The sequence below is a fragment of the Rhinoraja longicauda genome, chromosome 17 (assembly GCF_053455715.1).
Source record: "Rhinoraja longicauda isolate Sanriku21f chromosome 17, sRhiLon1.1, whole genome shotgun sequence".
NCBI classification, from domain to species: Eukaryota; Metazoa; Chordata; class Chondrichthyes; order Rajiformes; family Arhynchobatidae; genus Rhinoraja; species Rhinoraja longicauda.
In genome coordinates this window covers 8,398,244-8,414,315 of record NC_135969.1, presented here as the reverse complement: position 1 = coordinate 8,414,315, position 16,072 = coordinate 8,398,244, and the positions used below count along the sequence as shown (strand labels likewise).

The following is a 16,072-nucleotide window of genomic DNA, read 5'->3' as shown; positions in this document are numbered from 1 at the left end:
CAGTTGTGTTCCTTTCTTCTTTAAAAATGTATTTTGAAACTATGGAAATCAGACTCTGCTCCTCAGTTTGAGACTTGGTTAAGAGAATTCTTACACGTAGAGAGGCTGAGATATGAATTGTCTGCCAACCCTCAAAAGTTCTTCAACATATGGAACCCAGTGCTGCAGCATATTAAGGACAAGTAAAACTATCCCCTCACGCTTGAATCCAGCAGTGAAAATACGGAAATATTTGACTTGTGAAAATTACCTTGACTCATGTTTTTGTGTTTTTGTCTTTTTTGTCACATTGTAGTTATGTTTTCTTAATTTATTTATATTTATTTATTTGTTTGTTTTTGTTTGTTTGTTTTCATGATTATGTAGGGAAGGGGAGGGATGGGGTTTACTGTTGTTGTTATATGCATTGTAATTAATCAAATTTAAAAAAAAATAATAATAAATAAATAAATAAAAATTCGGATAGCATACCAATTAACAAAGTGTACAGGCTTACTCTGACAATTATGTTTTTAAGTAAATAGAATTGTGAAAGCAGTGTGAATTGGCTTTTTAGAATGCATCCACACAGTTTTGTCAGATCTTCAAAATTAAATCACCTTTCATCAATTTTTGATGAAGAAAAAATCCTGCTGATCCTTGGTTCGATCCACCATGACTTATCCAAATCCAATGCCATTTTTGGTTTTACATTACAGCCATATCTTTGAGATTTTGTGAGGTGTTTGTGTTTTGGGTTATAAAAGTAAAAATGGAAACAGGAGAGGTCCTGGCACATACCCAACTAGTTTATGCCCTTTCTGCGTGCCTGCTTAATGCTCATTCCTTGATTTCCCAGGGGTGAAAAATAAATAACTCATGGTCTACAGTATACACAGTAATGCTGTAGTTGAGACCTTCAAAGATTTAGACCTCTGAATAATTTTCTTGCTATTCCATATCTAAATTTCTGAAACTTCTGAAACATGTCAATTTTATACGCCTCTTCCTTTATTACGTGTGCCATCTGCCCATTGCCCCTCATCTGGTTCAATCTTTTGCCTACATTCTCTATAAACTTTTATGCTGCATCTCTCCACTCTAATTGTTTATCCTGATGCACAGTCTCGGCCGGAATCGTTGACTATGCCTTTGCCTCCACAGATACAGCCTGACCTACTGACTTTGTTCAGCAGTTTGTTCTTTGCTGTAACCTCTGCAGCCTAACAATAAAGTCTTTGTCAACATCTACCCCATTGCTTTATCTTAGATTCTTCTGGAATATTTCAGTGAGCCATTATTCATGAAGCAAGGCTGGCAATCGGTGACTAGTGGGGTTCCGCAGGGGTCGGTGCTGGGACCCCAGCTGTTTACAATTTATATAAATGACTTAGAGTAGGGGACCAAGTGTAATATATCCAAGTTCGCAGATGACACAAAAATGGGAGGAAAAGCAGGGAGTGAGGAGGATAGAAAAAGCCTGCAAAAGGATATAGATAAGCTAGGAGAGTGGGCAGCGACTTGGCAGATGAAATTTAATACTGATAAATGTGAAGTTATGCATTTTGGAGAAAAAAATCATAAAGCAAGTTATTTTCTAAATGGGGAGGAGCTGCGTCGTAATACAACGCAAAGGGACCTGGGGGTACTAGTACAGGAATCACAAAAAATTAGTATGCCGGTGCAGCAAGTGATTAGGAAGGGCAATGGAGTCTTAGCCTTTATTGCCAGGGGGATAGAGTATAAAAGTAGGGAGGTTTTGCTGCAGCTGTATACAGTATTGGTAAGACCGCATTTGGAATACTGTGTGCAGTTTTGGTGTCCATATTTAAGAAAGGATGTACTTGCTCTGGAGGCAGTGCAGAGAAGGTTTACACGGTTAATTCCAGGGATGAGGGGGTTGACATATGAGGAAAGGTTAAGTAGGTTGGGACTTTTCTCATTGGAGTTCAGAAGAATGAGAGGCGATCTTATTGAAACGTATAAGATCTTGAGGGGCCTTGATCGGGTGGATGCGCTAAAGATGTTTCCGATGATTGGGGAGACCAGAACTAGGGGGCATAGTCTTAGAATAAGAGGGGGCTCTTTTAAAACTGAGATAAGGAGAAACTTCTTCACTCAGAGGGTGGTTAGTCTGTGGAATTCGCTGCCTCAGGGAGCTGTGGAAGCAAGAACGTTAAATAAATTTAAAACGGAAATAGATTGTTTTTTAATAGACAAGGAAATTAGGGGTTACGGGGAGCGGGCAGGGAAGTGGACATGAGCTATTGTTAGTATAGTAAGACGTGAGTAATCTGGACAAGTTTCGATCGCCTAGCTTGGGGTTGGAGAGGAATTTCCCGGATTTTTTCCCCAAATTGGCCTAGGTTTTTATCCGTTTTTTTGCCTCTCCCAGGAGATCACACGGTTCTTTTGGGTGGGAAGAAGGGCGATAGTGGGAAGGGGGTTGGGGTAGGATCAGCCATGACCGTATTGAATGGCAGAGCGGGCTCGAGGGGCTCCTGCTCCTATTTTCTTGTGTTCTTGCATCATCCCTTGCTGTGCCATTAACTTATTAGAAATAGTGATGAAGAGGTCATCGTCTGTCCATGCACAAAGAGTGGCTGTTAAGGTGAAGGGCACCAAGATGTTGTTAAACTGTTGTTCAACATCTGTCATTGGCTTTTAAAAAAAAACAAGGAAATTATTTGTGTAATAAAACTAGCTGTTGTATATCGTCTTTCATGATGTTGGAATATCCCCAAATAGTTTATTATCAATGGACTACGTTTGAAATGCAGTCTCTGCTGTACCATAGAAAATGCATGCTTCTGTGGTTGAGAATGTATTTCCTGCAGAGTTTAATAATTACTAATGTAAAGCTTGGCGTTTTCAACTTCCTGAAAGATGTATTGATCATATTATTTTCTAGTGTGGACCACATCACAATCCCATCGCAAGGTGGAAAAGGTGTATTGCGACGGATTTCTGAGGTCTTTGATTGCTGGTTTGAAAGTGGAAGCATGCCGTATGCTCAGGTTCACTACCCCTTTGAAAACCGAAGAGAATTTGAGGACAGCTTCCCTGCAGACTTCATTGCTGAAGGAATTGACCAAACAAGAGGATGGTAAAGATTTAATTTCTATTGCAACAATTTCATCCTTTATTAGTTCTTTATTAGTCCTTTATTAGTTCACAATATCCACAGTGCTTAACAAAGGATAATTCACTAAAACTGATATTCTAATTGGAAAGTAATGCCCTGTTGAATTGTGTTTCATTATAGAAATATAAATATATTTCACTTTTGGTTTGTTTCTGCAAAACAATTTTTTTAGATTATGAGAAGTTTGGGTAAGAACTCAAAGCACAGTCGCCACAACAAGTCGTCATCCCTGATACACAACAATACTTGTTATAACCTATACAATATTTCAATTTCTCATTTTGACTAACTGTCGTGACCCATATAATTTGAAAGTGAGATTTTTGAGTGCTGTGAACTTAAACCCGTTGGGAAATAATTCGAGACTGAGTAAAACATTTAGCAGATGTTGCTGAGTCATGCAATTAAAAAAAGGCTGTGCTTGAACATGAAAATCAATGAACAATATAATATTTTGAAATAAAAACACAAAATCTTGGAAATACTCAGCAGTTTGGGTACATCTGTCGATGGAGAAATAGGGTTAACTTGAACTGCTGACATTTCCATTATTTTCTATTTTTAATTCAGTTCTTCACCATTGAGTACAATATTTTGAGTTCAAGATTCACTAATTAAAGAAAAATTAATAAACTATGAATTAGAAATTATGATTGCAGTCTCTGTCAGATTATGCTCACCAAATTCACTAATTTCCACATGAAAGTTTTTTCTATCTGAATATATTGGATCATTAATGAGGAAAAGCTGGTTAATGCAGAGTTAAGTGTGATCCCATGTTTGCAACAAATATTATAATAGATAAGAAACATGTTAAGATGTTCACTTCCATGTCATTAAATGCATATTTATAATCTTGAGTTAACTAAATTTTCACTACACATCATTATTTGAACATAATTGAAAAGATTGAAAAGACTAGGCAGAGTTTAGAAGGATGAGAGGGGATCTTATAGAGACATATAAAATTATAAAAAGGACTGGACAAGCTAGATGCAGGAAAAATGTTCCCATTGTTGGGGGAGTCCAGAACCAGGGGCCACTGTTTGAGAATAAAGGGGAGGCCATTTAAAACTGAGGTGAGAAGGAACTTGTGGAATTCTCTGCCACAGAGGGCAGTGGAGGCCAAATCACTGGATGAATTTAAGAGAGAGTTAGATAGAGTTCTGGTGGCTGGTGGAATCAAGGGATATGGGGAGAAGTTGGGCACAGGTTACTGATTGTGGATGATCAGCCATGATCACAATGAATGGCGGTGCTGGCTCGAAGGGCCGAATGGCCTCCTGCACCTATTTTCTATGTTTCTATGTAACATTTTTGTAATTTTGGACTTCAAAAGGGGAAACCGAACCAAACCTCATAATTACTTTAAAGGTATGTTAACTTTTCCTCAGTGTTCCTATGAAACCCCCTCATGCTCAGTCTCTGCACAGTTATATACACGCGGTACTGACATTATTTGTATAATTCCTTTTGATATCTTTGTAAAAACATCTTTACAGATGCTGATTAACATACAAAGGGATACAAAGTGCTGGAATAACTTCTCTAGTTTGATATCTTCTCTCGATTAAGAAAAAAATGTGGTTTTAATAAAAACTGGAACAGTATTTAAAGAATTGTTTTCCACCCTTTTTGGTTTGTTCTCATTTATGCACCTTATCTTATTGTGTTCAAAAGATAATGGGCAGAAATGTTTCAAGCATGCATTGGAAATAGAGTAACCACAAAGCTGTTTTATTAGCTGGTGGCTGGAAGAATAGGTGAGAAGAGTGTATATTCATGAAATCAATAACAAACATAGTTTTTTACTGAAGTACATTGATTTGTAATGTTAAATTAGTTTATTTATTCATAGATTTTGTGGCCTTTTGAATATTTTCAGTGTTTGCAATTTCTATAACAGTGTTTTCTAGGGATATGTTGCGCCTCATTCAGGAGACCAGTTGATTGAAAAATTGCTGTGGTTCTCTAAGTGTATGAACTTCTTTTCATAGGTTTTATACCCTCTTGGTACTGTCTACAGCTCTGTTTGGCAAACCACCTTTCAGGAATGTGATAGTAAATGGACTTGTACTGGCATGGTAAGTGTTTCTCATGCACATCAATAATCATTATAAGTATGTTTGAACTCTCTGCATTTAGTGCTCTATCTCAATAGTATGGCAGTCTATGATAAAAATATGCATTCCAAAGATAAATTCTGCAGGTCTTGTACATTGATCACTCATCATCAAATGTTCCAGGGTTCTGCGGATGCTCCAACAGAACCTGTACAATTCAAAACCCATTTTCTGGAAAGCCTGTGTTTGTTTTCTTGATATTGTTCCACTGAAATTCAGCAAGATTTTTGGTGTTTTAAAGTCATTGAGGTGATGTAGGTCACTGGCCAACCAATAATTTCTACTCATTTTTAACTGCCCAAGCGATGGTAGTAATGAACCACATTCTTGAAACGTTTTAATTCAGGTGTCTCTGCTCTCACAGAATTGTGGATAGATAGTTCATTTACACATTTGATACCCCAAAATATGAAGGATGGCCAAATAGTTTCTGGTGAGAAAGGTATATGGTTGGAGGAGAACATACAGGTGGTAATGTCTCTTTCTACCTCTGCTCAGTCTGTTATCTCCATTTAAGAAGGTATTTGTGCAATTGTGTGGGAGCAAGGAATGAGTTGACGGAACGTGGAGGAAAAGGGTTGGGGGATGAAGGAAGGAGAGTCAGAAAAATGTTTGAGCCTATCCAGCTGCAAATATTATTCACTATTAACTTCAAATAAAAAGGGGCTTTGTAAAGTAAGCAAAGTATAATGCAACAGAAGTAAAATATTGTTGCAAAACCCAGATGCTAAACTTTTACATGATGGGTTTTTTGCAAAGAACATTTGAAAAGAGTCCTGGGATTTGCTAAATTTGACAATCAAGTCCAGGGTGACTGGTGCAAGACAACAATATATATTTTGATTCTACTAATTAAAAATGACAGGAAGGGTTAAATAAAGGAGATACAAAAGATAGACACAAGGTACTGCACTTGCGAGAATCTTGAACAAGGCACTGGAGTAATTCAGCAGGTGAGGCATCCTCTCTGGAGAATGGAGAGGTGTCGTGTTGGGTCTTGGCCCTCCTTCAGACTGATTGTTGTAGGGGGAGAAAGCTGGAAGAGAGGTGAGGGCCAGGCAAGTGACAGGTGAATACAGCTGAGAGTGATTGATTGGCAGCAGGGTGTACAGGGTGGAGATGTAAAGGAGCCGAAAGGCTGAGAGTTAAGAAAATAAATGATATGAATTGTGAGGCCAGAGGTAGGGATGTCAGTTGAAGAGTACGGGGGAAGGGTAAAGTGTGCATCCAGGGGAGATAAAAGAGAGGGAGGGGTGGTTGTGTTCTGTGCAAGCGCAAATGTTTGGCGAAATGGTTGTCTCGGCCTACGCTTGGTCTCATCGATGTAAAGAAGGCTACACCAGGAGCACCGAAAGCAGTGGTGAGGTTAGAGGAGGTGCACGTGAAGCTCTGTCTCACCTGGAAGGACTGCTGGGGTCTGGATGAATTTGAGGGAGGAGGTGCAGGGCCTGGTGTTACATGTTCTGCGGTTGTAGGGGAAAGTACCTTGCGGAGGTGGTGATTTGGGTAGGAAGGAATGAGTGAACCAAGGAGTTGTCGAGGGAGTGGTCTCTGGAAAGCTGTGGGGATGAGAATATGCAAAGCCAATTTTCTGTTCAGTCAGCTTACTCTCCCTGGATCCCATGCGGTCTGACCTTCCAGTGCAGCCAGCCATGCAAACCTTATCACATGTCTACGGCTTTGCTCCCATCAACCTTTCTGTTTACTTCTTCAAAAAACTCAATCAGATTCATAAGACACGCTCAGATTCATAAGCCACGATCAGATTCATAGGAGAAATGTACTGCGAGATAGGCAACAAATTCAGTGATGCTACAGTGCCCTCCATAATGTTTGGGACAAAGACCCATCATTTATTTATTTGCCTCTGTACTCCACAATTTGAGATTGTAATAGAAAAAATCACATGTGGTTAAAGTGCACATTGTCAGATTTTAATAAAGGCCATTTTTATACATTTTGGTTTCACCATGTAGAAATTACAGCAGTGTTTATCCATAGTCCCCCCATTTCAGGGCACCATAATGTTTGGGACACAGAAATGTCATATAAATGAAAGTAGTCATGTTTAGTATTTTGTTGCATATTCTTTGCATGCAATGACGGCTTGAAGTCTGCGATTCATGGACATCACCAGTTGCTGGGTGCCTTCTCTGGTGATGCTCTGCCAGGCCTGTATTGCAGCCATCTTTAGCTAATGCTTGTTTTGGGGGCTAGTCCCCTTCAGTTTTCTCTTCAGCACATAAAAGGCATGCTCAATTGGGTTCAGATTGTGTGAATGACTTGGCTACTCAAGAATTGATCATTTTTTAGCTTTGAAAAACTCCTTTGTTGCTTAACAGTATGTTTGGGATCATTGTCTTGCTGTCGAATGAACCACTGGCCAATGAGTTTGGAGGCATGTGTTTGAATGTGAGCAGATAGGATGTGTCCATACACTTCAGAATTCATTATGCAACTACCATCAACAGTTGTATCATCACCTTTTTCCAGAACTGTGGTTGCTCTTTTAAGTACGTCTTGGCAAACTGTAACCTGGCCAACCTATTTTTGCAGCTAATCAGTGGTTTGCATCTGTCAGTGTAGCCTCAGTATTTCTGTTCATGAAGTCCTGTGGACAGTGGTCATTGACAAATCCACACGTGAAGAATGTTTCTGATCTGTCGGACAGATGTTTGGGGATTTTTCTTTATCATAGAGAGAATTCTTCTGTCATCAGCTGTGGAGATCTTCCTTTGTCTGCCAGTCCCTTTGCGATTAGTAAGCTCACCAGTGCTCTTTTTCTTCTTAATGATGTCCCAAACAGTTGAATTTGGTAAGGCCAACATTTGGCTGATGTCTCCAACATTTTTATTCGTGTTTCTCTGTCTCATAATTGCTTCTTTGACTTTCATTGGCACAACTTTGGTCCTCATGTTGATGAACAACAATAAAAGTTTCCAAAGGTGATGGAAAGACTGGAGGAAAGACTAGGTGCTGAGAGCTCTCTTATACCTGCATTAAGGAGGCATTTAAACACACCTGAGCAATTACAAACACCCGCGAAGCCATGTGTCCCAAACATTATGGTGCCCTGAAATGGAGGGACTATGTATAAACATAGCTGTAATTTCTACATGGTGAAACCAAAATGTATAAAAATACCCTTTGATAAAATCTGACACTGTGCACTTTAACCACAAGTGATTTTTTTCTATTCCATATCTCAAATTGTGGAGTATAGAGGCAAATAAATAAATGATGGGTCTTTGTCCCAAACATTATGGAGGGCACTACATCGCATGTTTCAATAAATTCCAGGCATTTATTTCCTCTGTGGAGAAATTGGGTCATATTTTCAGAAGTCCAGGAACATTGTTGTCTGAGGAGATGAACACAAGGAATAGGCGCAGTTTTCTTTTAATATTAAGCATGGCCAAACGGGCTCCCTTTCAGTATTTTGGAGATTAGAATTAAATGCAGCTTTAAAGGCTAGCCTTTTTGAACTAAATTTTAAAACAGCTTTTTGATTTTCTTTTTGACTTCACTGGACTTGAAGGCATCAGTATAAATTTTGAAACCCAAGGGAGGAATTTTACCAAAGATGACAATAGATTGGGTGTTAGATGTTAATAGAGAAGGGCGACTTGAAGCTAAGTTCAAGGATGACAAGATCTTATCAGAAATGGAAACAGAAAGGTTCAATTCAATGTTTTAAGGTCTCACTGTCAATTTATTGTCACATGTACCAATTAAGGTACAGTGAAATTTGAGTTACCAAACAGCCCTACTAAGTGAAAAGCAACACGACACACAGCCACATACAAATGAACATAAACACCCATCACAGTGGATTCCACATTCCTCAATGTGATGGAAGACAATAAAGTTCAAGCTTCTTCCTCTTTGTTCTCCCGCGGTTGGGGCAGTCAAACCATGCATAGTCAGGGCGATCACAGAACGACGATTGAAGCCCCCGTCGGGATGATTGAAACTCCTGCGTCGGGGCTGTTAAAACTCTCTGCGGCATAAAGCTCCTGAGTCGCATCACTGTCAAGGTTAGAGATTGAAAAAAGTCTCCCCCACATAAACAAACCAAGGAACACTAAAACATACTTTTTAACATACTAAAAATAACAAAAAGAAGAAAGGACAGACAGACAGATGGTTGGCGAGGCAGCCACTGCTGGTGGCGCCACCTAGTTGCCCAATGAAATAACATTATTTAATTAGAACACTGTTTCAAAAATGCTAATAATTTTAAATATACAATTATTTGTATCTTATTATTTGCATCCTATTTGTGTTTGTATACATAGTGATGGTCAGAAAATGAGCAAACGCAAGAAGAATTACCCAGATCCAATTAATATTGTTAATAGTTACGGCGCAGACGCACTGAGGTAAGATGCATCTATGAATTCATTGCATCACACTTGATTTGTAAATATGTTACTGGAAAATCTAACTGAACAGTAGCAATTGAGAGTTGCATGTTAGTCAATAACTGCTATGTGACTTGTAGATCACTCTCTGTCTCTCAAAACTGATATTCCGATGTATGATTAAATAATATGAGATGTCAAAAATAAATAGGGAGCTCTAACACATGAATTTATCGATGTAGATAATCATTCAATAACCTTATGACATTTATGCCATCTGTGTTGTTTCTCCTTGTTCATCATTTGTACACACCAAAAAATGGCAAAAGTGTTTTTACCAACAGGTTTTCAAATGAGCTTCTCTTCGTGAAAAAAAAAATCATGTGGTGGTTTTCCTTAGCAGCGATTGATAACGTATGGAATTATAGATAATGTTTCACATGCTATCCCTTTATTGTGTGGTCAATTGTTCTTCCATTTAAGGTGAAGGGGAAAAGATTTAATAGGAATCTGAGGGGTAACTTTTTCACACAAACGGTGGTGCAAGTATGGAACAAGCTGCCAGAGGAGGTAGTTGAGGCAGGGACTATCCCAGCATTTAAGAAGCAGTTAGATAAGTACATGGATAGTACAGGTTTGGCAGGATATTGACCAAATGCTGGCAGGTGTGACTAGTATAGCTAGGACATGTTTGCCGGTGTGGGCAATTTGGACCGAAGGGACTGTTTCCCAACTGTTTCTCTCAATGACTCTATTTGACTTTGCTGCAGTTACCATTTCAGCAGCCAAAGTATTGAAGGTAGAAAGGAAGCAAACATGCAAACTTTGTTTGAAGTCTGAAGAAGGGTCTCGACCCGAAACGTCACCCATTCCTTCTCTCCCCAGACGCTGCCTGACCTGCTGAGTTACTCCAGCATTGTGTGAATAAATCGATGCAAACTTTGTTTGCTGTTTGTTCCGATCAGTTACATCTAATTTCAATCCAAGATCTTGCTCTAAGTTGATCTAGCCAATTCACATTGATATAATTGGAAAAGTTGCTTTTTTGTATCTGATGACCAAATAATCTGATGGATAATATTGAAATACTGCTTTAAAAAATCTGACACTCAATATGAAAAGTGAGATTTGTTTTTGAAACCTATCATCATAATGTGACAAAGATTTTCAAATTTGCGGATGACACGAAGCTGGGTGGCAGTGTGAGCTGCAAGGAGGATGCTCTGAGGCAGCAGGGTGACTTGGATAGGTTGGGTGAGTGGGCAGATGCATGGCAGATGCAGTATAATGTGGATAAATGTGAGGTTATCCACTTTGGTGGCAAGAACAGGAACGCAGATTATTATCTGAATGGTGTCAAATTAGGAAAAGGGGAGGTGCAACGAGACCTGGGTGTGCTTGTACATCAGTCACTGAAAGTATGCATTCAGGAACAGCAGGCAGTGAAGAAAGATAATGGCCTTCATTGCAAGAGGATTTGAGTTTAGGAGCAAGGAGGTCCTACTGCAGTTGTACAGGGGCCTGATGAGCCTGCACCTGGAGTACTGTGTGCAATTTTGGTCTCCTAATTTGAGGAAGGACATTATTGCTATTGAGGGAGTACAGCGTAGGTTCACCAGGTTAATTTCCGGAATGGGGGAACTGACATATGATGAAAGAATGGGTCGATTGGGCTTGTATTCACTGGAATTTCGATGGATGAGAGGGGATCTTATAGAAAATATAAAATTTTTATGGGATTGGACAAGCTAGATGCAGGAAAGAAAATGCCAATGTTGGGAGAGTCCAGAACCAGGGGTCACAGTTTAAGAATAAGGGGTAGGCCATTTAGGACTGAGATGAGGAAAAACATTTTCACCCAGAGAATTGTGAATCTGTGGAATTCTCTGCCACGGAAGGCTTTGGAGGCCAATTCACTGGATGTTTTCAAGAGATGGATGTTTTCCAGAGAGAGTTAGATTTAGTTCTTGCGGCTAAAGGAATATGGGGGGAAAGGGATATGGGGGGAAAGCAGGAATGGGGTACTGATTTTAGATGATCAGCCATGATCATATTGAATGGTGTTGCTGGCTCGGAATGGCCTACTCCTGCACCTATTTTTCTATGTTTCTAAATTTGTATTTTGTGATCAATGGAATAGCAATTTTAATATCTCAAAATTTTGATGCTTACCTAATAGTGAGGAGAAAACTATAATTTGACTTTTTTTTACATGAAGATTTTAAACTTTCAATATTTGCTGTACTAGTTGTGAGTCATGCATTTTATATGGATGGATTCTGTCGCGTCACGTTAATAATAATAATAATTCCTTTATTCGTCCCACACCGGGGAAATTTACAGTTTGAAGTAACCCAGAAGGATAATTCTGTTAACACTGATCAAGTAGAGTAATATTTACTTCTGAGATTGAGTAATGTTGGAAAATAACAGATATTCTTGAATATCTAACAATTTTATCTGAAAATGTTACTTTATTGGAAAGAGGTAAAATTTATCTTATGGGACATAGTTGTCTTAATCTTGAACAACATACTTAATATAATTTTATAATGATTTAGAAAGTAAAAATAAATATATATAATCAGAAATAAAAATGGAAAATGTTCTGTTGCTGGAAATCAGAATTGAAATGCAAATTCTCATCAAGAAGCAACTAAACTTGCCTCAGAATTTTGATTTCAAGTTCCTACTATCTGCAATATTTTTAATTTGGAAAATTAATTGCAAGTCTGTTTTGTGGCTTTTTTCCACGTTTGAAGATGTTAAATCTGAAATGAGTATCTTGTAACTATTTCAAATTATAAGCCAATCACTGGTTAACTTTCATATCAGAGGTCAAATTGAAGTTCAATATTCTTGAATACTTTTGGAAAAATTAACAGTGTTATTGTAATTCATTGTAGGACTATATGTAAAGATACCATTCTTCACACATTATGTTCATATTCTTTTTCAGACTGTATCTTATTAATTCCCCTGTTGTGAGAGCAGAAAACTTACGTTTTAAAGAAGAAGGAGTGAGAGATGTTCTCAAGGATGTCCTCCTGCCTTGGTACAATGCGTACAGATTCCTTATTCAGAATGTTCAGAAACTGCAGAAGGTAATGGAATATGTTTTTGTATATATCTACAAATTATGTACATAACAATATGCACATGTAGAGATTGTTGCTTAATTTTGGTACACTAATGCTGAAGTACATAGCAACATACAAATGGACCATTGGCTAAAGTTCATAATTAGATATTGGTCAATTATTTGTGAACTTCTGATGATTTCTCATTCTAGGAGGAAGGTATTCAGTTCCTTTACAATGAAAACACAGTTGAGGACAGTAACAACATCATGGATAAATGGATACTTTCATTTACACAATCACTCATCCAATTTTTCAAAGCTGAAATGGAAGGTAATTATATATATGAAAACCCATATTCCAAAAGTCTTGATCTAGATTCTTTAATTTTGTTGCGCCCTCAAATGCTAATGACATAATCCCCTTTAAAGTTAACATGTTACCAAATTTTGACTACTTTTCTGAGCCTGCCTTATGCCTGCTTGTCTAGTCTTGAGACACAATTTACTTTGGAGCATTATGCTCGGTTGTAACGTGTCATTTAGAAGATAATAGCCGGGACATTTCTGAAAAGAAAATGTTTAAAATATACAACTACTTTGGATTTTCCTTTAAACATAATTTTGTTTTATCTTAAAGCATACAGGCTCTACACTGTGGTGCCCAGACTTGTCAAATTTGTGGACATGCTAACCAATTGGTATGTGAGAATGAATCGTAAAAGGTTAAAGGTAGGTAATTTTTAAATTCCTTTTCAATGTAACCTGTTAGGATACTAGAATTTATGTATCTTAGGTCCCATTATGTATTGACGTATGAATTAGGAGAAGGAATAATTTACTCAGCCCCTCAAGCAAGCTCTGCCATTCAAATGTCTTCTGATTATAACGTCAACTCTGCATTCCTATCTTACTGCAGTAACTTTCCATAAAACTATTTACAAAATATTTCTCGACTTCTGTTTAAAAGTAATTGGAGACCTGTTTTCAAAGGAATTTGAGGAAGGCATCCAAAAATATAGATTTCCTGAGAACATTTTCACCTTATCACTGTCATAAATGGATGATTAACCTAGTTCTAAATTCTCCAACAAAAGGATTGATACTCTCCACATCCATCTGACAAACCCCTTTCCATGTTTCAAACTATCCTTATTCATTTTTCAAAATGAGTGGATTCAAGTGTCGCCTGTCCAACTTATCTTTGTAAGTCAAGCCTCCTGTTCCTAGGAGAGACAAAATGCTGGAGTAACTCAGCGGGACAGACAGCATCTCTGGAGAAGGCTCTCAATCCAAAACGTCACCTATTCGTTCTCTCCAGAGATGCTGCCTGTCCTGCTGAGTTACATCAGCATTTTGTGTCTACCTTCGATTTACACCAGCATCTGCAGTTCTTTCCTACATACTCCTGTTCAAAGGTTTCAAAGGTCTTTTATTATCACATGTACCCATTAAGATGCAGTGATAGGCGAATTACCATACAGCCATACAGCCATACGAAAAAAAAGCAACAAGACAAGTTAACATACAAGTTAACATAAGCATCCACCACAGCGGATTCCCCACACTCCTCACAGTGAAGGCAAAGAAGTCCAATTTTCCTCTTTATTCTCCTGTGGTCGGGGCCGTCGAACTATCCATCGGGGAGATCAAAGCTCCCACATCGGGGCGGTCGAAGCTCCCGCGTTGGGGCGGTCGAAGCCTCCGCGTTGGGGCGGTGGAAGCTCCTGCATCAGGGCAGTCGAAGCTCCCGTGTCGGGGCGATCGAAACTCCCGCGTCGGGGCGGTCAGAGCTCCTGCGGCTTGGAGTTCCCGAAGTCAGTCTCTGACCAGAGACCGCAACCCCGTGATGTTGTCCGCAAGCACCCACAGTTGGAGCTCCGAGATCGATCCCTGGCAAAGGGATCATGTATTCTGTGATGTTAAAGTCCCGTTGGCTCCCCGCGGTGGAGCTCTCAAGAGTCGGTCTCCAGCAAAGGCCGCCAACTCCTCGATGTTAGGCCGCAATGCGGACGAAGATATGATACGGAAAGAAATTGCATCTTCGTCGAGGTAAGAGATTAGAAAAAGTTTCCCCCAACCACCCCCCCACCACATAAAACAAGCTGAAGAACGCTAAAATAATCCAATAACATACTATTAAAACACAAAGAAAGAAGGGACAGACAGACTGTTGGCAAGACAGCCATTGCTGGCGCCACCCAGTGCCTAATGCTAGTTGAGTAAAACTTTTCTGAATTGCTCAGAAAATATTAATAAGACTATACTCTTGATGTGGTCTCACATGCCCTATCTCCCTGAAGCATAGCACCCTTGCTTTTATGTGCATTTCCCCAGTCACTGAAGAATAAAAATCTATTAATTTCTCAATAAGTTTCTCCGACTGCATTTTACCTTCTGCAAATTGTGTACTGGGCCATCTAGGTCCCTCTCAGAATGTTTTCATTTCACACTATTTTGATAATATACTTTGTAAATCCTAATCTGTTCTCTCATTTTGCGTGGCGCACCACTTGCTACATCTTGACAACCAGACAAAGACTAGTTTTCTAACTGTTAATCAACTGATCTTCTGTCTATACCAAAATGTCCACTCCAACATCAATAGTTTTAGGTGGAATATATAAGTGGAAGAGTTCTCCCTTTGCCCTTCTCCCCTGTCCCCTGTCCTATTCCTTTCTCTGGATTCACATTTCATGCTTTTTCTCTACTTATCTCATTACCTTTTATCTTTTCATCCCTGGCTTTTGTCCAATCATCTGCCAATCAAAATGTATACCCACCTGTATCACCATCACTTGCAGGCTTTGCCCTGCACGCACCTCTCTTCCAACTTTCTTTTCTCTACATAATCAATATGAAGAAGGGTCCTGACCCAAAACATCGCCAATCATATTCTCCAGAGATGCTGCCTGACCCGATAAGTTACTCCAGCAATTTGTATTTTGTAGTTCTGCATCTGCAGTTCCTTGCGCCTACATTTTACTGAGTATAGGTAAAGTTAGAATATGTTAATAGTGACAGCCTGACCCTTATTTCCTTTGGGTGTGAATTTTCTGCTAATTCTGTTTTCTTTTTTACTTCAATAGGGTGAAAATGGTAGTGAAGATTGTGAAAGGGCTTTGGAAACTTTGTTTGCTGTTTTGTTCTACATGTGTCGGCTGATGGTGAGCACATACGAACTCTGTTCTTATACTTAGGACAAATATTTATAATTGTCTGAAATTTGAACTGCTTAAAAACTACTCAATTTACCAATATTTCCTCTTGAAGTCACGTTCTGTAATAATTGCTTAGTTTTATTTTCTGCTCTTTACACAAATAAAATTATCTTTTCTCAATTCAGAAGCAATACATCAGGTCAAACAATACTCGGAGGAGT

The 16,072-nt window shown here is 38.9% G+C and overlaps 1 protein-coding gene across 1 annotated transcript in view; it reads left to right on the top strand.

The window, feature by feature from the left end:
- Positions 1–16,072, top strand: part of iars1 (isoleucyl-tRNA synthetase 1) — a 147,721-nt gene that overhangs the window by 74,351 nt on the left and 57,298 nt on the right. The window contains exons 16-22 of the mRNA XM_078414016.1: positions 2,891–3,085; positions 5,122–5,208; positions 9,546–9,629; positions 12,571–12,715; positions 12,904–13,024; positions 13,331–13,422; positions 15,780–15,857. Of these exons, the coding sequence (XP_078270142.1) occupies positions 2,891–3,085; positions 5,122–5,208; positions 9,546–9,629; positions 12,571–12,715; positions 12,904–13,024; positions 13,331–13,422; positions 15,780–15,857 (802 nt within the window). The remainder of the gene's footprint in view (positions 1–2,890; positions 3,086–5,121; positions 5,209–9,545; positions 9,630–12,570; positions 12,716–12,903; positions 13,025–13,330; positions 13,423–15,779; positions 15,858–16,072) is intronic.